This window comes from Tyto alba, unplaced genomic scaffold, assembly GCF_018691265.1.
Source record: "Tyto alba isolate M040663 unplaced genomic scaffold, T.alba_DEE_v4.0 Super-Scaffold_45, whole genome shotgun sequence".
Lineage (NCBI taxonomy): Eukaryota > Metazoa > Chordata > Aves > Strigiformes > Tytonidae > Tyto > Tyto alba.
The window spans coordinates 42,465,454-42,492,522 of NW_024881321.1; the positions used below are offsets into that span (position 1 = coordinate 42,465,454).

Sequence of the window (27,069 nt, forward strand, 5' to 3'; positions counted from 1 at the left end):
TGTATACATTCAGTAGAGAATTGCTAGAACCTAATGTATGAGGTCTCCTAAAATTTTCCTTATGATAACGTGTGTCTTCTGCATCTCATGATTCTGGAAGGTTGTACTGCAGAATAAGTCAGAAGAACCGAGTCTAGACAGATACTTGGAGCTGGGTGCAAGGAGACAGGGAACTCGCTGCCTCAGTAGAACAGGGTTTGTGTCAGAATCTGGAGTAAAAGCTAACTTCACAGCAATTCCTCATATTTTCCACTCCTCAACAATATTGAAGAGCACTCATTGGTTAAATGCTCTACCTCTGTGTATGGAATACCAAATTATGGTCTCCGCAGTAGATCAGTTGGTGAAAATAGTGCAGTGGATGTAGAGGTTCCAAATTTGTTGAGTATTCATGTGCACGTCATGTTAGTGCTATATGATGGGTTTGGGTTTCTTTAGTTTGGTTAAGAATCAACCCTAAAACATTACTGTTGCAAATTGCTGTTAAAGCAGTGTTGTTAGATCTTCAGTCTTGTCATCCAAGGTTGCAAAGTGGAAAGGTTGTTTTTTCTGTTGAGCTTTGATTTATTTCTTTGTGTGCACATATTATGACCTGGTCCTTCATTACATGTTCACATGCCATCTTTTTTTGCTATGGTACCTGCCACGTTCTCTTTACAGAAAAGATGGAGTTCAGGTTGCAAATTGCTAATTCAGTGACTTGTTCTTTCCTTCGTGTCTCTAACCTGTTCCTTACTTACTGCACATGACTCATTCTTTGCTGATAATGGAATGAATAATTAATTCCTGTCTTTTATTGCTGCTTATCACTATAGCATCTCTCTGCTTTCCAAAGATTAATGAATTTACCATGACACTTATTACAACAGCTATTATTTTAATTTTTTTGTTTGAGAGCCACCAAAAAGACATTAAGGTGAAACACCAAAAATGTCAGTAGATTGGAATATGCCATGTGAACTATGTAAGAATAGGTTTTTCACAGTTAGTTATAAAGGGATGGTAAGGTATATGTTGAAGTTTATTGCTGCAATAAAAGCTTTTCATATTCTGAACTGTGAACATTCTAAACTATGGTCTAAAGTCAGACTCTCATAAACCTGTTGTTAAATGCAAGTAGCTCTAGAATTTTGGTTTAATTAGCATCACATAGAGATCCTGTGGTAACAGTAGTTGCAAAATCCAGTATTGCAGATTAATGTGTGGCTGCTTTAGTGACAGTCATTTTTTCTGCATGCCCCCTGTTGCATGTTTCTGCTACCTCTCCATTTCTGCAACAGATGAAGAGACTTGCAGGCAGACCTAATTTCTAAATTTTTTTTTCTTTTAGTTGAAAAATACATGACACAGTTATGTAGCTTGGCAAGGTTGTTGTGCAGCATCCAATGGAAGCCAAGTTAAAGTGATCTAAGAACTTGAATATTCTTTTAACAAACATTCTTCGACGTTTATAATAAAATCACTTTTCAGAGATTGAGGATAACTAACCACTAAAACGAACTACCAGTAGTATTTGGGGATTCCTTATCTTGATTTTCAGATTGAGTGAATGTTTTTCTTAAGGATCTGTGGTAATCCAACACAAACGTAAGGAAAATAGTTTAAAATAATTTCCTCAGAAAAATAAAGAATTAGTCTGGTACATCACACTTAATTTCCTTTTTCTGATGAGGATTCAGAATGCAAAATACTTGAATAAATAAAAGCTATCAGTCTTAAAGCAGTACAGCTTTCAGAAAAGATCCCATGTTACTTTAACACAGTAATTTTTTTTGAAAACTATTAAAGCACCGAAGGGGAAGGAGATGGCTTTTATAGCTGTATTGGAAGCAAATGGAGCAGTCCTGCTGTTGAGCAACCTCATGACAAAGGATATGGAAAAAGTTGAGGTACTCAATACTGCCTTTTCTTCAGTGTTTAGTGGCAAGGTCTACTTTCATGCCTTAAAGGCCTGTGTGCCTAGTGATGGAGTTTGCAGAAAATAAATGCTGCCAGAAGTATAGGAAGCGTGGATTACAGTTCACTTGAGGAAACATGACATATACAACTCTATAGTACCAGATAGAATGCATCCAAGGCAGCTGAAGAAGCTGGCTGATACCAGTGCTACAGCACTCTGTCATCCTTGAAAATTTGTGGCAATCAGATGAGATTTTCCAGAAGACTGGATAAAAGGCAAGTGTCATGCCTGTCTTCAGAAAGGGAAAGGATCCAGGGAACTGCACTGTGATCAGCTTTGCCACAATCACTGAAGACTCTGGAAGATACCTTCCTGGAAGTTGTATCTAGAGTGGCAAATCATGCCTGACCAGCTTGTTTGTTTTCTGTGGTGAGATGGCTGAACAACAGGAAAGCAGTAGATATCATTTGCTTTGACTACAGTAGGGCTTTTGACACAGTCCTCCACTGCATTCTTTTAGTCAAACTGGGGAGATATGGATTGGATAGTGGACTGCTAGCTGGTCAAAGAACTGGCTCAACTGCCTGGTTCAGACAGTAGCAGTCAACTTTTCAGAGTTGAGCTAGCAGATGGTTACAACTGCCATTCCTGAAGGGTTGATACTGGGTCAAATGCAGTTTAATGTCTTCCTTAACAATGTAGACATGGGTGATGCAGTGGAAGGTACCTCCAGCAAGTTTGTGGATGACAGCAAATAGAAGGGAACAGTTGATATACTGGCAAGCACGGCTGCCCTTTGGAGAGTCTTGACAAACTGGATGGATGGGATGACAAAAACTTCATGAAATTCAATAAAGTCAAATGCATAGTCTGACACATGGCACAGAATTAATTCCATGCAACCAGACAGGCTAGGGACTCAGTGGCTGGGACACACCCTTGTAGGGAAGGACTTGAGGGTCCTGGTGGACTACAAGTTGGGTGTGGAGCAGCAGTTGTGCCCTTGTGGAGATAAAGACTAACAGCATACTGGGTTGCATTAGCAAGACCACAGCCAGTATGTCAAGGGAAATGATTCTTCCTGGCACTACTAAAGGTACATCGGGAGTTCTGTGTCTGATTTTGGGCTTCACAGTACAAGAAAGATACTGATAAACTGGAGTGAGTTCAGAGGAGAGCCACCAACATGAATAGGGGCCTGGAACATGTGGTATATGATGAGAGGCTGAGGAAGCTTGTTTTGTTCTGCTTGGAGAGAAGACTAGGTGAGGATCTAATTGTTGTCTTTCATTACCTGTCTGGATGTTACAGAGTGTGGAGCCAGATTTTTCTTCAAGATACCTAGCAAGAGGATAAGAGGCAATAGTCACAAGATGCAGCAAAGAAAATTCTGACTGAATATAAGAAAAAAATTTTTCACAGTGGAACGGCTGCCTAGAGAGGTTGTAGAATCTCTGTCCTTGGAGATCAGCCTTGGGCAACCTGATCTAACTTTAAAGATAACCCTGCTTTGAGCAGTGTTTGGACTAGAGACCTCTAGAGGTCCTTTCCAACCTTATTTTTGTAGTGATTATGAATTCAGGGATCCAGTGAGTGCGGAATGGGGAAAGATGTTGAATGATGCTTCTAAAATAGAATTCCTATTGCTGCATCTTTAATACAGTTTTTAAAAAAAACAAACCAGCTGTGTATTGATCTAGAAATGCAGCTACTCCAGTAGCTAAAATCTTAGCATGAACAGGTTCTAAAATAAATGTGGGGGGTTTTACCATCTTGAAGTTGCAGTAATGATTTTGAAATACTAGCCGGCTAGTTATGCACCCAGGTTCACATGGTGATATGAGAAACAATCTAACCAGGCATTGTAAAAGCTTAGTTGCTGCATCACCATTTTCTGTACAAGAAAGCTTTGGAACTCTACCATGTGTATTTTTAACTCTGTTTGGCAATGTTTAATGTAAATTATGTTCCTTTATGAATGCTATATATTCATGTATCAAATAATATTTAATGGATATGTTTTTAGGGCTGTTTTTACTATTCTATTCCCACAGAAACCTTACTAGGTCTCTATGTATGTGCCTAGCTAGTTTTAATTTATCTAATTGGGAAATGCGATCTCCCACTCTATTCTTTTCTAATTGCAGCCAGAAAGCTCCTAAGGGCTTTTGTTCTGCTGTCCAGCTCCCTTGACAGTAGTACAGATTTGAGCTAGTTGAAAAGCACTTACATGAGAAAAAACATTCAGGTGTTGAAGAAAAGGCAAACAGTATCAGTCACTCAGCTAAATTATCTTTAAATATTTAAATGAGATTGTATCTTCAAAACCGAATGCTAATATTACATTTTTTTTATATGAGAGAGGTTTCTCTGCTGTAAGAAGCTTCAGCATTTCTGACCCAGTGTTCAATATGAAGAGTTGTATATGAAGAAGAGGTGAAGTATAGGGTGGGAAGGCTGTTATCTCTACTGCCAGCAACAGACGTTGGGGTGGAGAGATGAAATCAGGCTGTGGTGTATTTTTGAGAGAATTACACTTCAAAGTCCGTGACTACCTTAAAGAATTTAGCAGTTACTGAGGTATAATTGAAGTTGCAGCAGAAGAAGAAAAAGAAGAGGGAGATACAGTGGAACACAGAGGACAGAACTAGAATGATTGTGGTAGATATTTATGGAAGGTCTGTTTGGAAATTATTCTTCTGTCTAGCTATCTTTGGTGAATTTTCTCACAAGAAGGGGTAATTATCCTTTTGGAATGGAAAAAGTAGTTCCTTTTTAATAGTGAACCACATCCTAGCTGACTGACCTCCTTCAAATTCTACCCAAATTTGCTTGGAACACAGGCATTTGCATTGTTCCAAGTTGAAGAGCTCAGTCAGCATTATTCAGCTAGAATAACCTTGACTACTCACCAATTTTTTTTTGACTAGACATTGTTTATTTTGATTTTGAAATTAAATAATTGGGGTTTGTGTGTGTCAGTTGTAGAAGAGGAATGGATGTAGACAACTGACCAACACAACTGTGCAAGTATCTTTTGTAGTACCAGTCACTGCACCACAAATTACTTTTCAGTCAATCCAATTAGTAGTGGGAAGGGGGTGTGGAAGGGACTGCAAATACATGTAGAACAGCAGTGAAAGGTAATGACCAAAGTAATAGTTTATTGTGCAAGAGGTACTTTTTAGCATAGAGGTTGTGGGGTTTTTAAAAATGTCTTTACTAACTTGTTCCTTTTTTTTATTGTTTCAGCATTAAAGCTGGACGTCTCCTCTCGCACATTCCATATCAGCTTTACACCAAGCAGTCAAGTGTTCAAAAAGGTCTCAACTTCAGTAGCATATGCAAACCTGAAGATGCCATGCCAGGTCCAAGCAATATAGCTAAAGATCTCAACAGGGTGTAAGTGTTTCTGATCTTGAAATGTAGAATCTAATCATTCACCCATAATGAGTTTGCATTTATAACTATATAGTGTTTTTAAAATTCATTTCAGCTTTATAAGAGGGAAGCTTTGGCGCAGTGAAATTTAAGATATAGCTATATAGACAGTTGAGGACAGAACTACAGTTACCTTACCTTCAAGCCTTGTCTCTAGTCTTTGGACCACGCTTTGCTTGATAATGTGTCCTAGGATATAGCATATCTGTATGGAAGCTACAGGTATACATTAAAGGATTCTGACTAGTGAACTGGAAAATAGGTCTTTATTTCAAAAACAAAAAGCTGGTGTGATTTGATCACTTTGCTGAAGGTGCATAGGAACAAATGTAAATGCATACTGGTTGTCAATTTCTTTCTTCAGCTTATTTTTTAAAAAAAGTCAGTGTACCTTATGTATGCTAACACCAAGGTTTAATTCATGCTTGATAGAGAAGATGGATTAAAAAAATCCAATTACAATATAAAAAATTCTCCTAAAAGACCTCAAGAAGGGAATAGAACAGAAAGCACTAGCAAAACTTTTAACTGGCAGAGGAATTGGAATTTGGAAAGAAACCTTGCACTTGAACAGACTGTTCTGTACATCTTTTTAAGAGGGTTCCTGCATCTTATTCAGAGGCACATGTTTGTTGTTTAGAGGCAAGGATTGTTAAATTATAGAATGGTTGCTGGAAGAGACCTCTGGAGGTTATCTGGTCCAATGCTACTGCTCAAATAGGACCAAAGATACTGTACGAGATACTACACTTTCAGATTTGTAATAGTGGTCTGTGTTCTTTCACAGTCCACTCATTTAAAATCCAGTTATGCATAGTGCTTAGGAGACTGACATGAGTGGGATTTCTCTAGGGAAAAAAAAAAAAAGATACTAATTTTGTGGTAGTGTTTAAGCAGTATTTCTTACCCATATTTTAAACAATGAGTGATAGTCACCATCACCTCTTATTATTCCATTGAATATTCTCATTGAAAAAACATTAACAGACTTCCAAAAATACCAATTTAGTCTGACAAGCATGAGTTTAAAAGCCTGCTCTGTCCACTGATACTAAACATGTACCACTGGATATTCCACTTTCAACCATGCAACTCCTCAAAACTACTATGTTCAGTATAATTCATGTTTGTAATGATCTTAACAAAATTGTTATCACGGTTAATTGGTTTCTGATGTCACTGGCATACTGGATAACTAATTATTTCCCACCCTCTTTTTGTGTACTTGAATTGGAAGTTGGTAGTGATGGTTGGGGTTTTCTTCAGCAGATCAAGAGTACACACAAGTCTTGAAGGCTTTGGTTTTAATTCAACTTTGGGTTTGTTACAGAGTTAATTTTTTGAATGAAAGCTTTGCCTCTACACTATCAGAGTAAGTGTAAATTGCCAGTACACTTATGGCGGAATATTTGGTTTGTATGCTTAAAAGATGAAAAGTAGTTTGGGTTTTTGTCAAAAGCCAAGAATATGTTTGGTTTATAAAACTTGAACAGATTTTTTTATTGAGAGAAGATAAAATAAAACTAACGCATTTAATCTAAAATAGTTATCTAAAAAATATGTTTTCTGTAGACTACATATACTTTCTTTTTTCCTTCCTTTATTTATTTGTAACTGGATTAGGAAAATCACCTCTCAATAAAAAGATAACTCCTTCTGATGGTTTGCGTATTCCTGCACCATTCATGCTATGTTAGTACAGTTCTGTTAACAAATAATTACTGTAATTTGATTGGAGACTGCTGGTCAAATTAAAGGCCTTGTAAATAGCTTTTCTAATATGAGCCTGATTTTGGTCACTCCCTCATAAACTCCTGGTAGTGCTGCATTAATAATACACCAAATCTGTGAAATCTCTTGTACATCAATACAATATTTTGTGTCATTAAGAGAACATGGCTCAGAGTTTGAGATAATTGTCTTGAGAATATAAAAACTGCTTAAGTATAAACTGATAACAATTAGGAAGTGAAATACTTAGCACTTGAAATGTCCTGTAATGTGCCTTTTTTGTGAAAGACATGGTATTAAATAATCATATCTGTTTCAGAAATCATATTAAAAAGTGTGAGATGGAAAATGAGATCACACCCAATGGAATAAGTTGCTGGAATGAAGAAGAGGAAGAAGAAAATGACAATTTTGGATTTATGGAGCTGGAGCAGATCCTTCCTGGACGGAAACAAAATGGGATTCAGTCTCACAAAGACAGCACTGTCATTTTTAACGGACATACACACACTTCTACCAGTGCCTTAAAGACACAGGATTGCTTGGTGCCCTCTGGCAACGGTGTTGCAAGTAGGTTCTCTCCAGGCCCTGTGCAGGAGGAGGGGAAGACTGAAAAAGGCATGGTTGACTTTAGAGACTGCACAATGCAGCAGTTGCAGCAAAGCAACAAGAATACAGACTTTTCATGGAATTCACATAGGACTATAAGTAATTCATCCTCACCTTCATCTTTGCACAGTAATGCTAAAATAAATGGTGCTCACCACTCCACTGTTCAGGGGCCTTCAAGCACAAAAAGCACTTCTGTACCTACTCCTAGCAAGGCAGCTTCCTTACTTGTGTCCAAACCTTCAGATTGTAGTTTTATTTCTGACTTTTATTCACGTTCAAGACTGCATCATATATCAACATGGAAGTGTGAATTGACAGAGTTTGTCAACAGTCTGCAGAGAAAAAACAGCGGTGTATTTCCAGGAAGGGAAAAATTAAAAAAATGGAAAGCAGGCAGGTCTGCGCTTAAAACTGACACAGGTAGATACTTGTTTAAGAAGGTTTATGTTGAGAAGGTGCCTTATATATCTTTGTACGTTAAATGCCTAACTGAGACTAAGTAGATCAGTATTCAATATTCACATCGCAGTCAGGCTATCTGGAAAAGCTTGGTGACTTTGATGCACTGAAAACTAAAGGATCAACCTGCTTTTTTTTTTTTTTTTTTTTTTTTTTGTTTGGGTTTCTTTAACTTAAAATGTGACTTAATGTGATACTCTGGTCTATATTCAATTCCTCCTTGTAGAAATAATATTCCTGAGTTTACCAGGATATGTGGATTTATCAAGGGGAAAAAATACTATATATACCTAAATACATAAGTCTGTAGTTGCTGTGTGAAAAACTAAAGGGAAAAAACAGAAGAAAAAACCCCTTGCTGCGTATAGGTCAGTATGAGAATTTTAAAAAGTAACATGTAGAAGTGAACTACAATCTAAACCGTTTCTTGTTAGTAGGAGTTTTATATACCTTTGGGTCTGTTTAAATGGGTAGCAGTGTCATATGAGACTTTTGAACCTGGCTTGTGACAGAAGAGAAATGCTTTGTCATTACATCAAGGGCCAAAATGAAAAAATGTATGTAATTCATGAGAGGCAAAATGTTGCCAGTATAGATCAAGTATTTTCCATCTTTCAAATCTCTCATTTACACTCCTGTTCAGTTAAAAGGCTAGCACTGTACCATTAAAGAGATGCTGATTCTATTGTGCTATAACAATATTCACTTGTAATCGTATGAAAATAGGCTTGATGATAAACTACCACATCCTAAAAAATTACTGCTAGATAAAAAAAATTAACTGATTCTGTGTTTCTGCTAGGACCCCAGTTATAAAACATGTTAGCTTAAGAACTACATTTTTGTATATTTTTTTTTATCATAATATGGTTTAAGCTAATATACTTTAATTTTCTCTTTGATTTGGACAAGACTATTCAAATAATTAATGACTGTGTTTCAGTTGACAAGTAGCAGCTTCTTAAGCGTTAACTTGGATTACTTGATTTGTAAATATGCCATTTTTAAGACAGTCTTTATTTTTCAAAGAATGAGTTCAAATGGTAAATTATTAAAAACAGGAAAACATTTTTGTGATTACTCAGTAATTAACTCAGATGTCAATCAGAACAATTCACTTGATGTATTGAAGTATTTTTTCACTTTTCCGCTTTATATACTGTTCAAATTAAGATTATTTATTTATTTTCTGGGTAGATCTAGCCTCCTCTGGTAGGTCAGCACCACACACATACAGACCTGAACTTCTAGAATGCTTGACACAAGTATTACTAGTGCTTTAGATGTGTAAGTTTTTCAGTCTGGAGCTATCTTGCTCATCTTTGCTAAATGTTTGCGTGAATGTAGGTACAGCAGTGAGAAATTCCAATTGCATGGGAGGTTTAAAACTAATTTTTGGTGTGTTTCATGAATAATTAATGGTAGCTCTTAGTGCAGATAAACATTTTTTTTTTATCTTTCGGAACACTCTTCTGATTGATGAAAAAAAGGGAGTAAAGTTCCATATTCAGTGTTAACATAGTGAAATTAAGATCCAGTTCCCACAACATGCATTAATCTCCTTGGGCTGGGGGAACTTCTTAGGTAGAAGGTGTTAATTATGAGAACATAAAGTAGAAACTTTAAATTGATGCACTGTTTAGGCTGTTTGTGTACTGTTTATGTTTACATTTCTCTGGGGGCTTTGTAAATTTAAATATCTTCTTGGTGAGAAGAAACAAAAGTCTTTATAATTTAAGGTGGTAAAAACTCGTTAATAGTCCTTGATGACTACTGTGAGTAGCTCCAAAGTGTGTAAACTAGGGTTCAAGTTTTCTGTTGATGTATCTTCATACTAGGTAATGTGTCTGTTGTGAGCTCAGCCAAGCCACAGAGCTGTATAATGCACGTGGATATGGATTGCTTCTTTGTGTCTGTGGCTGTCCGAAATAGACCAGATCTCAAAGGTCAGTATTTAAATCTGCCCATTACAGTTTATTCAGTTAAGCCTTTAAAAACAAAACCGAACTTGCACACTTAGAAAATGCACTTCACATGTTAATCATTTTTTCTGGCATCTTTATAGTCAGACCATGCAACTTTCATATACTTGCTTACTTTCTCACAATTCAAAAGCAAGTGGAAGAGAGAACTGGAATTCTCCTTGCTGTTTCCTTTCAACAGCTGAAGAAGAGAGAGGTACAATCTGGAGCAACCATTCTCTATAACATTGTACATGCCTTATTGAGACTTAAATCTACCATATTAGAAATCAGAGATCAAATTCTAGTTCTACCAATTGGTCACTCACTGTTTTTAAAAAAAAAAAAAGTGATATCCTAACAGTTTTCCAGTTTTCCTAAAGTAATGTAAGGAGCTTTGTTTAACTAGAAAATGAAAAGGTCAAGGTTTTCAAGGGAAATTTGCTTCTCCTTCCCTTTGCTATCTAAGATCTTACACATCATGTATTATAAGACCTGGAAGATGAACAATTCAGTTGACATTTAGAAGTCAGAGTTGTGTGATCATCCTTTGGACATAAGAAGAATTAGTGGAGCTCCTTAGTAAGTTTGGTGGGTTTTTTTATAAGTGTACCATTCAGAAATGGAGATACTAGTTGTTCTGTGCCAACACTAAACTTTGATGATGCACACAAGCCTGAAGACTTGGTGCAGTGGTGACCATCTGACACCCAGCTATCATAGACCTTGGGAAAGAGTAAGCTGTATATACAATTCCTTTGCTCTCCTCTGTCCAGAGGCAAGAGCAACTGTATCAAAAATATTTCTGGTATGTTTGGGTCTTTATTTCTTGCTAAGTTTCAGATTCCATTGCTGGAATATAAAGAACCTAGGACTTTTCTGCCGATATTTTTTCCATTCCATGAAAATCTGCTAGAACTTTCAGTGCATAAATTAACTTCCTGTAGAAAAACTATGAAGGTGAAGATATTACTAAAAAGTAAAAAGTTTTTACTAAATATTTTATTTTGTACAGTTAATTAAGCAAGTGGAACTGAGTGTGTTGGTATGCATATACTCTTCTATTTTACTTAATATAATAAACATGAAAAAGTATTTAAGATCAATACAGTGTTTGCTGTGTCTTATACTAATGAATCACTAGGTGTTGGTGAAATTTCACAGCTTCCATTTACACTTGTTATTAAAGACAAATTAGTATGGCTGTATTTTCACCCTTTAAAAGCTTTTCTTCTTTACATGTGACTGCAATTAAGACAGCAAATTCACAGTCACAATGCAAAGTCACTTTCATAGCTGCTTCCTTCTTAATGCTGTAAAAGTATATAAGCTTGAAACAAAATACAAAAAAATGAAACAGACATCTTTATGATCTTACCTACCCTAGTTATGCTGTTATTAAAATGTCAGCTATTATAGATGTTGACTTGTAAGTACGTGCTTTTCTTCTCCACAGGAAAACCAGTAGCTGTTACTAGTAACAGGGGTACAGGAAAGGCACCACTACGCCCTGGTGCAAACCCCCAGCTTGAGCAGCAATATTACCAGAATAAGCTATTGAATGGCAAAGCAGGTACAGATAAGTCTGTCTGTTTGTCTGTTTTTAGATTTTGTTGTTGAAGACTTTTTTCCTCAAAGTTATTCATAAATTGCGTGGTGGATAAATATTCATGCGGGGGGATTTCAGAAAAGTAGTATCCTTGGTCAGCATAGTGCTTTGTGGCCTCAGTAATAACATGCCACTGTGACTTCTTGTTAGTTAGCTTTGCTCAGTATGAGTGAATTATTTTAGAGTAATTTTAGGGTTTACTCACTTTAATTGAGATTGAGTATAAGATATAATGTTAAGTGATTATTTAAAATAAGAAATAAATACAGGTTGTGTGGGATCACTCTGTTCTGAGTAAGTCTGATATAGAGAAGAAGGTACAAAATAAATTCTAAAAGGCTACCAAAGGTTTTTTACTATAAAAGTAGAAATGACAGCACATGGCCAGTGAGAAGTTGTTTGAAGTTGGCTTTTGAATTGTATGTGTGCAGTATTTGTACAATGAGTTAATTTGGGTGGTCCTCAGAGCATTTTAGGTTTCTGGAAAGTCTGCAACTTCCATGAGTTCTGTCTCTCCAGTACTTTGTTTCCTCAAAAGCAGGGCATCTGTCATAGTTTGAGAATTCCTTACTTGCCTGCAGTAATTTAGAAATTTGTTCCTTTCTGTGTCCTCAAGTGGTAGTATACTAATATAAACAAAACGTACTTCTATTAACAAGTTTTATACTGCCTGAACTGCATTTAGTATGAGAAGGTATATTGCTAAACATTGGCAACTTGTTTCTCTTTTTTTTTTTCCAACAGTCTGCTTAATCAGCGTGAAACTTAGTTTTTACCACAAGGTTGGTAGAAAGTGCATATAAAAGGGGCAGCTGCTATTTAATTTGTTTAGATTTGAAAGTGGAGTTTCTCCTTAGCCCCTTGTATATACACTTCTTAGCAATCTTGTGGTAGCAAGTACTGTTGTTACCAAAATTTACACCTCAATTAGTTTATTTGCTTGATACAAGAGGTGGAAAAAGACAGGTTGTTCTTCCATGGTTGTTTCTAAAATGTTAGTACTTTTAAAAAACAAACACAAAAAAAAGGCACTAATCAATTCTGCCAATTTTCAAAGACATTTGGAAACAAGGTATTACAGAAAGTGATACCATTTTATTTTTCTTTTTGCTGGAGTTTAAGTACACTTCAAAACAGGTAGAATATATGCTTATGGAACCCACCAGCCTTTAACTTTTTAAGGACTTTTCAGGATGCTCCAGACTTAGCTTCTGCTGTGTTGTTTGCTATGCCATATATAAGAGCATTACAAAGATAGCTGTAGTTTTTATGGAGTTGGATTTTATGTAGTATAGCTTGTGTATGAACTATTTATCGGTAGTCCAATTTTATACAGTGACTTCGTAACTTTTATTAGGACTTTACACTGGATAAGAGTGTGACTTCATACAATCAAATGATGTTTGGAGAGCGAGACAGTTAAATTACGGAGGTTTAGGTAATATCTAGCAAGTTCTTTGTGATTCACAAATTCAGTAGTATCTCTTTTACTGTATTTATTGCTTAAGGATGCAGCAGATTTCAACCTCACTGTGTAACAAACTCAGTTTCTTACTCCAGCAGCTTTTTCTGGATATCCACACATTCATTTCTTTAACTTCAGCATCCAGGTTCACTGGCTTGCACACAGGCAGGCAGCTACCTCTTTCTTTCTTGATACTGAGTCTGATTGTGCAACCTATTGTTTTGGTGAAAGGATTTTTCCTAGCACTCTTTTTATAATCTCTATCTCATTAGCTGCAGTATGTAGTATTTTTTAGTCTCTTTATTAATTTTTATCTCCATGTTTAATGATTTTATCAACAAAAGATATAACCTGTTGTTTCTACTTGCATTCTCATAAGTACATGGCTTGTCTTCCTTTTGGGGAAAAGAAATTACAGTTAGTTATGGTCTTGGATGAAAAGATGGAATTGCAGGTGAGGCTTTTCTAACATCACAATATCTTAGAAAGCGTATGTGACATACTTCACAGCATGTGTTTAATTGTGCCATGTCAGAGGTAAATATGGTCCAGCAGGCACATGTATCACATGGAATAGTACTTTTTCTAAAATATCAAAAATATAGAATGCTAAATTAGGATGTTAAAGGTACACAGTTCTTTTTGGGGACATGTTAAATAAATGAAATTAAAAGGTAGTTGGGACCAACTTTGAACATGAACATATTTTTACATCCATGCATCAACATGGAACCCACTTCATTTTTTGATGCTTCAAGCTTTCCAGGCTGTTCTCTGATTTTTGCCTTCCCCAGGTCTTGCTTATTAGAAAAAATGTTCCAAATTAAAAAAAAGGCAAAACAAAACAAAAAAAACCCACCCAGAGACAAACAAACAAACAAAAAAACCCCAACCAAACAAAAAATAAATTAAAACAAACCTTTATGAATCACTTTTGACCAAATACTTGAATTCTCCTACTTCAGCTGCTTCTTTTTTTGCAAATTACTTCTTTAGTGATGCTGGTTCCTGCCTTTGATCTGCATTGCTAGACAAATATCTAGTGTCAATAGAATCTTGAATCTTTTATGAAATACTTTCCTTTTCTTGTTTGAATTCATCCAAAAATGTGTAACATTTAAATTTAAAACTTGCTATCATTCTCACCCTAAATCTCCAGACTGGAGATAGCCTTTCTGAGTAGTAGAAATTACTTCTCTACATACGTACCATCTTTAACATTTGAGTTCTAAAGATAGAAGATTAACGTATGTTAATCAGGATTCGTAGTTTGGGGTCTCTTTTCCATGGCCAGGATGCCCAAGATGTGAATGTTTTCTAGGCTTCCTTTCCCTCAACCCTAGTATCTCCCTTTTTTCATTCTACAGAGCAGCAGATTTTAACCATCATATTAGTCACAGATTTATTCTCAGCGATTTCTTTTTCACAGACTTGGGTCCTGGCCTCTGATTTCTCCATCCGTTGCTCCACATTCACCATGTGCCTGTCTAGTTTCCCAGCTTTTGATGAGAGGTTCTCTACCTTGCCTTCCATTGAGGACAATGTGTTCTGCATTGCCCTGAATTTCACATGAAGTGACTTCATCAGCTCATGGGGGGATCTGCTCTGCTGCGATGTGGAAAAAGTCGACGAGTCCAGTGAAGATAGACAAGATGACAGCATCATCTCAGGCCAGGGCACAGGAAGGCATGGACTAAAGAAATTGTTCTTGTCATTCTTATCTTTATTTGGGGCATAATTTTGCTCTAATTTTCAGTTGCAGACATCTTAGTTAACTTACTGAGCTTACCATACATTAAAATTTTTAAGGCATAAAAAAGTTCACAAATTTAGCAGAAATTCTGAATAAAAGCAGTTTTTCACGAGTCAGGCTCTACCCCTGCTGTCTCCACTCGTTACAACATTTTGTCTGGTCTGGTAACTACTCGTATGTGCAGATAGCACCATGTTTCCTTTCAGTCAAATTGTCAGTGTGTAAGTTATTAGTAGCATGAAATATAATTAGGCATTGTGGCACTCTGAAGAAAACTCCCTGTTTATTGTATTACAAAGGTATATGGTATTAAATAGACTATAGTAATGAAAAAGAAATATAGCCTGTATATTGGATTTCATTTTAAGTTAATAGAAGCTTTTTGTCTGTAAGATACCTTGTTCTGATTCTGATGGGGAGTTTGGGAGGGCATAGTAGTTTTTGCATTTAGCCATTTTTTCAGGTTGATATATATTTGGAGTATAGGCCTGTATCTTTCCAGGTTTGCATACTGTGAAAACTCAAATGGAAATAAATAGAAAATGCTTTACTTGATTCCAGTATTCAGTCATGGAATTCTGTTCTAGTACCTAGTATGCAGTGGGCCTGGAGGACTCTTTATCTAAAAGCATGTAGAAGTTTTCTAGAATTAGGGAAGGTCTGTCTCATTTTAAGTCTGGGGTTGCAGTATTTGTAATTTTATCATTTTGATCCAAGATCAATTTATGGTGATATGTGGAAGAAGTTGACATACCCTAATAAGAGAAGTATTAGGAAGTAACAGCAGAAGTTTTGTCAAGTAATAACCGCAAAAAGTGTCAAAGGAAATAGAAGTTTCTAGCTAATGTTTTTAATTTGAGCTAATTAGCATTCTGGTTATTTCATTCTTAAAAGTCACTTTGTGGTATCTAGATTATTAGAAAAATAATTTTAAGTAAGAGGTTGTAAGTATGATAAAAGGTGGGTTTGGATTCTGAATTTAATTTTTGTTTTCTGCTGGTGGTTGTGTTTTTTGTAAAAAGGAATGTAGCTAAGTGTCGTCTTGTTCAGCTAAGCAACCGGTAACTTTTTGAGCATCTTGTGTTTGTTTACAGGATATGGCTGTAGTAGTTAGCATCAAGTGTTTGATCGTTTTTATTGTCATTAAAGCTAACTGAAATCAGTCTTATTTTACAATATGGTGTATGCAGTCACCAACAAGCTGCTGTCTAGTAATTTTGGGGAAAACAGAAACAGAATTTTTCTGTAGCTTAATATTCCTCTCAGTAATATGTACAGACCTATCTGCAGAGAGAGATTACTTTGTGGGGGGGTTCTGTTTGTTTGGGTTTTTTTCTGAGCCATGATATGAACCAATATAGTATTAAGAACTTCTTCATCAACAGGTAGCAGTATAGAAATTGTATAAAATAAAATCCTTAATTTTTATTTTGTTCACATTCGTTCTGTTGATTTCTTAAGAGGGGGAAAAAAAAAAAAAAAAAACCACAACAAAAAACCAAAAACATAAAACCAAATATAAATATTATTTTCCAAGCAGAAATTAGAGTACCTGATAAGCTGGACTCATCAGTCTGGGAGCATCCGGATTCTACCCATGTGAATGGAGCTGACTTGGATCCCACTGTTCTGTCCATGGCTGAAATAGCTTCTTGTAGTTATGAAGCCAGGTAGGTAAAAGTTACCTATCAGGTTGCTTGAAAAATCTTATACAGATAGGCATAAAATGTCAAAAAATAGCAGTTGTTAGGTCAGTTTCTTTAAATTTATTTAGAGAGGAATTTTTTTGTTTTCAAAAGTTGTAGTTATATAGTTTGTTAGAATTTAACATGAGGTCTTCCCTGTGGATGCTGCTGATTTTTAAACACTGCTTAAGGGCTCTCAGCCTAACCTACATGTTACTTGAAACAAAGCCTGTTAAGGAAAACCTTATGCCCTTTGATGTGATATGATTGATTGCATGATGTTATCTTTGCTTCATTGTATCAAAATTGCATTCTTTTATGGAATTAAGAACACTTTGTTACTGAAGTTTTTAGTTACAATCAGACAGTAAGTGTGATTACTAAACTTAAAACCGTTTCTTGCACAGATTATGTTGAGCATCCTCAATAACATAATTTGTAAATGTTCAGGGTATGAAAGAACTTGTTATAAATATAAGCCCAGTGTTGGAAATAGGATTTTCTTCCCTGATGGAAATAATACTCCAGAAAGGATTCCTCTGTTGGAACCTTTCTCAAGCATCCTGGAATAGACAGGTTTATATTTGTATCTCAAAGAGCTGGAGTTTATTTATTATGGGAGCATCATTTTGTAATCTTGCACCATAGAATATAAGATCCATTTACCTTAGTCACTGCAGTATATATGCATGGTTTTAACTTGAAACAGAAAATACCAAGTAGTGCTTTTGGAGACTTTGTCTTAAGCATGTTCCCAAAGCCAGGCTGTCAGTGCTGTGTGTGTGAATGTTATACAGCTAATTCAGATACTCTATTAGCAGTTACTTTTCTTACCTATTAAATTGCTAGCAGTTGGACTAAATTCCTTTTTGTTGATAATTATGTTTTGTGGAAAAAGACAAATACTTCGTTTGGAAATACCCCATATTAATTTCTGGAAAAGTTGGTAGTGTGTTTGGGTTTTTTTATTTTTTTATTATTTAATTTCAGACAAGTTGGCATAAAGAATGGAATGTTTTTTGGCCAAGCAAAAAAGTTGTGTCCAAATCTTCAAGCAGTTTTTTATGATTTTGATGCATATAAAGAAGTTGCACGGACAATATATGAAATATTAGCAAGGTAATGTACTGTTTGTTTACATGATCTTTCATGGTAAGGTTATCAGGTGTATTTTACTTACCACTGCTGAATGCCATTATTTGATTTAGTATTTTCATCTCCATGTTACTCTTCAGCTTCAATAAAGCCATTCCTATTTGAGATCTTCCTTTTGTAGTATTTTTGTCATTTTGAGCACTGTGCTGTTTCTGGGCATTCATTTGAAGCAAAATCCTGTAAACAGTCAACATCTGACTTCCAAAGGAGTCACTGTTAATTTTTCTTCTGATTACACTATGAGAAGCAGATCACTGCTTAGCAGTGAGATTCTTCCAAGAGGTTTTTTGAGTAACTTAAAAATGAATTATTGGAGTAACATCTATTAGAAACTACTTTCTGGTTTAAAAAGCACTTGAACAAAACTGGAAAGTTGTTATTGTCAATGAAAAATAAGTATTCAACTCCTCCTCCAGCTGTTCCTTTAAAATCATGATGCATGTTGAAATTAGTCCTACATTACTAATGTTACTGTAATTTGCTGTTTTAGCATTTTTAATATGTAAGTGATGTGTGATACAAAATAAGCAGGGAAATGCCACCACAAAAGGAAGACTTTATTTGCTACATATTTGTTTTAACAGATGGTGAGCTGTTGCTGGTGTTTCACTTCCTTTACTTTGTGTTGATAGCTATACTCATAACATCGAAGCAGTCAGTTGTGATGAAGCACTAGTAGATATCACTGAAATCCTTACAGAGACCAGATTGACTCCCGATGAACTTGCAAATGCTATCCGCACCGAAATCAAAGCCCAAACTAAATGCACTGCTTCTGTTGGGATGGGTAAGTACCTTATTTCATTTCTGTTTATGAGCAGTACCTGCTATTGTAAGGTGTATCAGAGCTGTGTAAGATTGCTAAACCCCTAAGTGTTTGTGTGGTATGGAATGTATTGCCATTAAATTAGTGTAAATAAAAATGCAAGAAAATCTTGGTGCGTGGAAAGTTTTAAGCAAAACTTCTAAAATTGCTATAACTTCTCCTTTGCTACCTGAACAGTGTATATATATCTGAACAAATTCCATCTGTATGATATTCTTACATTCATTTTTATGAAATGCTACTGCATTTTTCCAGTAAATAGGAAAATAAGCACAGATTCTGTTCCTTATCAGAGATAGCAGTAAGCATTTACAGGATGGCATGATTTAGCATAATGATTAGAAGGTACTGAAAGCAGAGAGTTGTGTGATTTGTAGTAGGTATTGTATATGAAATCACACATCTGAAAAGATCTCCTTGATTTCTTGTCATGGTATAAATAGATGACAATATGGGTTGCAGATTAATAATGATGATGACTTTTTTATTGCCCTTTTTCACACACTATTTATAACCCTTAAAACAAGCCAGCACAGTTGGATCACAGCCTATTGACAGTTGCTTAACTAACTTAGTTTCTGTTGGCCTTTTCCTTAGCAACCTCCTGTAACTATGGGCTAGGCCCTAAAAATCTACAGTTGCGGTTTCATGTGTTACAGTTGCAGTTTCTCATGTTTTCCCACGGTTAGCCTAGCAAGCATTGTACAGTTAGCTTTTGCTCCTCTCCCAAGGTTACTCAGCAGGAGCTGGGCATAAAAGCCCCACGTACCATCTTCTGCAGGGCCCTTTGCAGACACAATAGCACACACGGTATTATGCACAAGATGATGACAATCACAACAAAAATCAACAGTCCCATTTTTAACAATCCCTTAAGCCACCCACTCATTGACAGTCCATTTAGCCAGTTCTGGATGCCAAAAAACCCGGTATCCTCTGTGATCTTCTTGGTCAGTTGCTGTAGATCCTGAATCTTCTTGTGAAGGGATTCTGCGTGGTCCTCCAGGTTGAGACAACACATGCCATCAAAATCTTCACACCCATGTCCTTGTGCTAGTAACAAAAAATCAATAGCAGCACAGTAGCATGTCTAATGCTATCTACGTCTGTGGTTAATGCTGATAAAATTTCAGAGGTGGTTTTAGCTGACTTTGCTATCCAGCAAGCAATATGATTTATTGCTGTCAGTGCTTTAGCAGCTGCTACATGCGGGAGGAGAGAAGAAAAGAAACATTCAGCCCTGTTCCACAATCTAATGTCATCCTGACAATCGTTGTCTACAGTTATAGCCCTCTTCTTTCTCTTTTCTTGGAGTTGCTCAGTGTGGATGCTGTTTAAAACCATTTGTTTAGTGGGTAAACTAAGTGCCAATTTCCCAAATGTACAAGGACCACCTACTGGTTTTACAGGCACTCCTGCCCAAACTCAGTCCCCACAAATCAGAAACACCCCTCGTAGTAATTGACGTGGGACAATCATCCCAGGAAATGGGTCTCTCTTATCATGGCCAGTAGCAACACACCATTTGGAACTATTTTTCCATAATTCACTTGGGAGAGATACTTGGGTGTCAGAGAAATTTTTGTGCACTTCCCAGAAAGGGAACCACCACGGACCCCTTCGGTTACTAAAATCAAAATAAAAACAGGCCTGAGCTGTTGAGGTACCCAGGATCTCTAGTTCCTCTCATTCAGGTCCTTGTGGCAGTTTCGTAATCCAGCCTGTGAAGCCAAACAGATATGCTGTTATGTTATCAAAACATGTCTCATTAGCAGCACTCTACTCACATGCCTTTGCATCTATAATATCCTTAACAAGCAAATGTGTTTCACTATCTTTCAACGGTATTCCAATTAAGCAAGTGTGAAAAGGAGAGTAAGGCTGAGCAAGCAACACACAAAAAGTGCTTTGATTCAGTTGCTGGGTTAGTATTACCCAGACAGTTTTTCTGTGCCACTCAAGTGGCACCTGATGGTTGGTCAAGGCTTCTCCCTGTGTCTAGGTGGTCAAGATCCTCCAAAGAAGTGCGCAGAGACTCTCAGATTGGTCTCACATACTTTGCTGGGATCCACCTTGGGCCATGTTTGTGGTTGAGGTTGCCAGGTCCAATCCTGCACTGCCCGCAGTTGCTGGGCGAAGATTTGAGGGGACCCACCAGGGTCAAAGGAGTCTGAATCTTTGTCGTTGCTATCATCCAGCTTGCTATCATAATTCATTTTCCGTAAAAAACATCTGATACCTTTCTTCAAATACAGCAGTTGCTGACAAAGGGTTACCCCTTGACTCTTATTCGGGTATGCAAGCTGCTGTTTTGGAGTTATCCCCCTTCTTTTTGTCTAGCAGCTCTGGCAATACTGGGCTAGATGGAGGAGGCACCCTGTTATTCTTCTGGAGTGATACCAAAGCCTCTTCATTGTTTTTTTCTGCTGCAGAGACCTCCTGTTCTACTTCAGTCTCTTTCTGTTGGCCTTCCTCCTTCCATTCCTTAAGGGTCTCTGAAAGGAGTCGCCAGGTGGTAGCCAATTCAAAAGCCTCTTTATCTCTGGTTGAAACCGCATCCCAAAGCTTACAGCCCACCTTATCATAAGTTACACAGCTAAATGCAATAGCTGCGTTTGCTTCAAAGCCTTGCTTTTTGCACTAAATAAGCATGTGTCGCAAGTTAAAGTCACTAGTCTTTACCCCTTTTTGGGAAGCAAGGCTTTCCAAGTTGAATACACTGTCTTTTCCTCTTTGGACATATACTGTCCCATGATCCCTGGTGGCTCACCTGTATCGCACGTGTCAGATCAGATCCAGATCAAAACAGCTGCTTGCTGCTCTCACAGCTACACCAGGTTCTGTCTACAGCTGCTCGTCGACCAGCAGCCTCCCCAGGAACACTGTCCAGTGGTGATCAATGCATATTCCACATCACGTCGTTTTGTCCCCAATCATGTCGGGGTCACCAATTGTCGTGGTATAAATAGACAGATGACAATATGGGTTGCAGATTAATAATGATGATGACTTTTTTATTGCCCTTTTTCACACACTATTTATAACCCTTAAAGCAAGCCAGCACAGGTAGATCACAGCCTATTGACAGTTGCTTAACTAACTTAGTTTCTGTTGGCCTTTTCTGTAGCAACCTCCTGTAACTATGGGCTAGGCCCTAAAAATCTACAGTTGCAGTTTCATGTGTTACAGTTGCAGTTTCTCATGTTTTCCCACGGTTAGCCTAGCAAGCATTGTACAGTTAGCTTTTGATCCTCTCCCAAGGTTACTCAGCGGGAGCTGGGCATGTTGCACTACTAAGGATACTTTTTTATCTGTTCAAGGGCAAGAACCCAGTCAGGATTCACATTCTCATCTCCTTCAAGGTCCCCCTCCCAGCTGTTGACCCCCATAATTTCTTTTCACTTGGCCACTTCCTTTCCCCTTTGCTTTGTCCCTAATTAATACTAGAGTTGAGTATCTGTAAATAAATATACTTGAGTTTATGTATGAAATCCACTTGTGAGACAAGCTGAAGTTCATTAGTGTAAGCAGAATTCCTTCTTTATTTCTTCTGATATCATAGCACAGAGACTGTAATTCCCTGAATTCCTGTTTGTGTCTTGTTTTGACTTGAAACACATTTGTAATTTTTTATATGCTTATTTAGTGTATTTGTTTTTTCTATAGAAAGAGCAGCATTAGTTTTTAAAGCATTATTTTCTAATCTGATACCATAGTTCTCTTACTGATTGAAAGAGACAAATAGCCATGAGCAATTTTTTTTTTTTTTATAATAATGTGTGACATTGGAAAATAATTTTGGTATCCTTTCTAGAAATTCATGTGGTAGGTACACAACAAAGACTTTGTCTCTTCCCTCATAATTCATCGTGAAATAAATAAATCAGAGGAAACTGTTGTACCTCTACATGAATGTAGAGATCTTATTTCAAAAACATGGTCTGCCAGAAACATACATCTTGTGTATATGTTGCCCAATGGGAAGGTTGTACCAATATACTAAAACGTAAATTTGAATAGATACAGTTATACTATTGAGATCTCCCCTCAACACTGTTTACTGATTAGAGATAAATTAAAGAAGGACACCCTTGTGCCAGTTGAATAAATTTAATTTTTACCCTTGAGATTTTAGCGGCTAAACTAAACTGATTTGAACAGTGCTAGTGAAAGATTAAACACACATCTGTAAATATTCTGTATCTTGGTTTCTCATTTGTTAAGTGAGTTATTAATTTTTTCCTACTTTACTTCAGTTTATGGGAATAATACACTGCAGAAGGTAAATCACTGAGATTTCATGGTATTAGAGGCTATGTTAGTATGTTTGTTAGATAAGAGGATCACAAATCTTAAGTATGCTATAGACAAAACATGGATCCCCAAAGTAAAATAGGAAATTGAATGAGGAATCTGTCATTGTTTCATCAATTCAACCTCTCGGGGGGAACAGCGTGCATAAAACTCTATTACTGTTCTTATTAACTAAAATTTTAGAATAGGCAAGAAGAATGTGAACACAGGCGGGAGGAGAAGAGCAATAGTAACACACAGTGCTGTGAGTTGTGAATTCCTCTGACCTTTTATTAGTTTGCTTTATCTTAGAACAGAGTGTTTGAGTGGCAGTAATTACTGTGTTTTGGTATCATTTCAGAGATCTTACCGACTGCCCATGAATAAACCTATAAACAGGGAAGAAAAAATGCTGTAATAGGTCTTGTTCCCAGCATACTTTGAGTATATATAATAATTTAATAAATCATTGGATTTTTTTAGTGAATACTCAGGCCCAAATATTTGCTTAATTCCAGTATTTCACATATAATATACTTAATAGAATTGTCACCTAAATCTTATTTACATTGACCATAGTGGATTTTTTGAAGTTTTGCAGTTTTAAACTATTACACTTCTAATTTTTTCAGCCATTTACACTTAATTATTTATTTGTACCTCTACATGTGTAGAATATAACCAAGACAAATAAGTTAAGTGTTCTTAGTGAAGTGTCCCACACTTACTTGTTGGTTGTTTTGGGTTTTTTGGTGGTTTTTTTTTGTTCGGTTGGTTTTAACTTTGCAGTTGCAGTTACCTCTACAGTTATACTGCTCTAATCAAAAATACTGCTAGCTGCTATTTTGGAAGTAGATACTCTAAATATATATGAATAGATTTTGTTAAATTCTTTGTAAAAATAAAAAATTTGATTGTACTTTCTGCATTTTTTCCTTGACTGTTGAACTGTGGCATTCTACTTCAGAAGACAGAATTTACCACAGACTTACTTCAATTTGTTGTTTTTACAGGTTCCAATATTCTGCTGGCCAGAATGGCAACTCGTAAAGCAAAACCAGATGGACAGTATCACTTAAAACCTGAAGAAGTGGATGATTTTATCAGAGGGCAACTTGTTACCAGTCTTCCAGGTACTCCTTTCTTTTAGAGGAAATTTTGCTTCCTGATATTAAAACAGTTTAAGCTACAAATCTGTGTTCTGGATTAAACATGATGAGATGCTATTCCGTTGTTATGATTCAAAAAAAAGATGTACTGACCTCTGAAATTTTTGAAAAGAATCTCTGTGACCTTTTTGTATCTTTGAGAAGCATCTTTTTTTAGTAAAGAATTTTACAGATTCACACAGCATAACTTACAGAAGAAGCTCAGAGTTTAGTATGTTATGCGACCTTTTATTATTTAATAAAATTATTTAGGTGAGTCATTTCAAATGAGTGCTAGCTTCTGTATCATAATGAATGTAATAGAATTAGTAACATCAGGTAGTTACCACTGAGAGAGAGGCAGGTTTTGCTTAGAACTGAGAACTAGCCCAAAAGAGTATTCTTTCTAAAAAGGAGTGTATGAAGTCAGGAGTTGGAAAAAATAGCACCTATGCCATAATAAAACAGAGAGTATAGGAAGGGAGAAAGGAGGGAGAGGAGTTTGTTTAATCTCTGCTGCATCTAAGGAGAGATTTTGAAGAGAATAAGGACAGAAGGAAAATTAAGAAATAAAATTTAGCAGAGGGGAATGTTACTGAACTAGAGAAGTGTTTCTGCTTGTGACATGAGCTATATTAGAATGGCTGATAAATAGAGAGGAAGGTGAAAAATAAGGCTACTGTGGGAGTAATACCATTGTTAGGCTCTGCATCCAGCTATAGACAGTTTTTGGTTCTGGTAGACTTAGAATACACATTAGTCATGTGTTAGGTAATTATTTTTTTGTGTAAGGATCTTCAGTCAGTGGTACACTGCGCACTGTGACAGAATGTGTTGATTCTTTTAAAAACAACAACAGTTTTGTCAAATTCCAATTGTTTTTTACCTAGTTGTCTGAAGAAATGATTGTGACAATGCTTATGATTTATAATTTGCAATTATGAACTGTTTGGCAGTTCAGCCAAATCTTACTGAGAGAAGTTCTAATGACATAATGTTTCCACAAGTTTTGTGAAAAATGGCAGCTTGACAGAGCAGAGTGATCCAAATTAGTACATCCTTTGAGGGACAGGCAGGCAAAATTCAACTACCGTACATGTTGACAGTAGTTACCAGTCATCGTGTGTATAGCCACAGTACATGTTTTAAGTAAGAGAGAGAAGGGAATCAGTAAAGGACAACTGGAGTGACTGAGTGGGATGCCTGTGAACATAGAGAATCACAGAATGGTTTGGGTTGGAAGGGACCCTAAAGGTCATCTAGTTCCAACCCCACTGCCACGGGCAGGGCCCCTTCCCCCAGCCCAGGGTGCTCCCAGCCCCGTCCAACCTGGCCTTGAACCCTTCCAGGGAGGGGGCACCCACAGCTGCTCTGGGCACCCTGGGCCAGCGCCTCACCACCCTCACAGTAAAGAATTTCTGTCTTAGATTAAATCTACCCTCTTTTAGTTAAACTTTTACCCCTCGTCTTATCCCTACAATCCCTGACAAAAGAGTCCCTCCCCAGCTTTCCTGTAGGTCCTCTTTAAGTACTGGGAGGCTGCTATAAGGCCTCCCTGCAGCCTTCTCTTCTCCAGGCTGAACAACCCCAACTCTCTCAGCCTGTTCTCATAGGGGAGGTGCCCCAGCCCCCAGTCATCTTCATGGCCCTACTCTGGACCCACTCAAGCAGGCCCTTGTCCTCCTTATGTTGGGGACCCCAGAGCTGGACACCGCACTGCAGGTGGGGTCTCACGAGAGCAGAGCAGAGAAGGAGAATCCCCCTCCCTCAGCCTGCTGTCCACACTTCTCCTGATGCAGCCCAGGACACGGTTGGCTTTCTGGGCTGTGAGCGCACATTGCTGGCTCACATATAGTTTTCCATTCACTGATGCCCCCAAGTCCTCCTCCACAGGGCTGCTCTCAACCCACTCATTGCCCAGCCTAGATATGTGCTTGGGATTGCCCTGACCTGTGTGCAGGACCTTGCACTTGGCCTTGTTGAGCTTCATGAGGTTCCCAGGAGCCCACCTTTCAAGCCTGTCAAGGTCCCTCTGAGTAGCATCCCTAGCCTCCAGTGGACCAAGGAGAAAGCTGGGTGGAAGGAAAGAACCATTTCTGGCCCACAAGTTTTAGAGAGGTTCTCCAAGGCATAGTGGGATTCACAGAGAGATGGCAAGGAACTGGAGTTACTCTACTGGGAGAGTGATAGACAGTAAGGACAATAAGGAATACACCTGTATGAAAACAGGCTTTATTACATGTTTTTTATTGTTCCAGGAAAAAACTTGAGTTGTATGCTAAAGTGTTCTCTGGCATGTAACTGTTGTATTATTCAATACTTTAGTAGTATAATGTGACACAGTGCAAAAAGTGCTGAGTAAACTCTAATGCTTTGTATATTAGTGATCTTCTGAGCTCAGCCTGCATGTGTACACTTCCATTTAGTGTTAAATATTCAAAATAGCATTTTTGTCTGTTTAAGAAAAAGCAAAAAAAGGAAGGAAACAAAAAATAGATAGCAATAGGCACTGAAATGGCTAAGTGGTAGGAGTAGCATATGTAGACAGGTGCAGGCTTACCAGAAATTCTTTTATGTATCCCCTTCCATGGCCAAACATAATTTACAGCACAGCATCATTTCTCTTTGGCATAATTTATAGGAGATATTTTTCCCCCAGAAAATTATTCATATAGTACTGTGCTTTGTTGTGAGTATTTTAAAGTTTTCAGAATTCATTTGCATGCTTACAGTAAAAGCTTTTTAGTGTTTGTGTCAATAGTGACACCTAGACAAAGAAACAGATTATGAAAGATAGAAGCTGATTACCTGAGATTTCTAACTTTTGCTGATTTTGGTAGTGTAAACACATAGGACTAATATTTTTTGGAAGTAACAGGCCACCTCTCAAAAACCCAGGAATATACTTAAGTTTGTCACACTAACATATGTGCCGTTGCTATGGATACCTACAATTTCCTGTGCTTGGTAATTCAAAGCACAAGTGATACAGGTATGCTATCACTTCTACTTGAAATATTATTTTTCTACC

The 27,069-nt window shown here is 37.1% G+C and overlaps 1 protein-coding gene across 1 annotated transcript in view; it reads left to right on the plus strand.

Moving 5' to 3' along the window:
- The window catches only part of REV1 (REV1 DNA directed polymerase), a 66,949-nt gene that overhangs the window by 18,123 nt on the left and 21,757 nt on the right, over positions 1-27,069 (plus strand). The window contains 8 exon segments of the mRNA XM_033004934.2: positions 5,153-5,302; positions 7,392-8,104; positions 9,982-10,089; positions 11,561-11,677; positions 16,472-16,601; positions 17,607-17,735; positions 18,404-18,558; positions 23,904-24,023. Coding sequence (XP_032860825.2) covers positions 5,153-5,302; positions 7,392-8,104; positions 9,982-10,089; positions 11,561-11,677; positions 16,472-16,601; positions 17,607-17,735; positions 18,404-18,558; positions 23,904-24,023 — 1,622 coding nt within the window.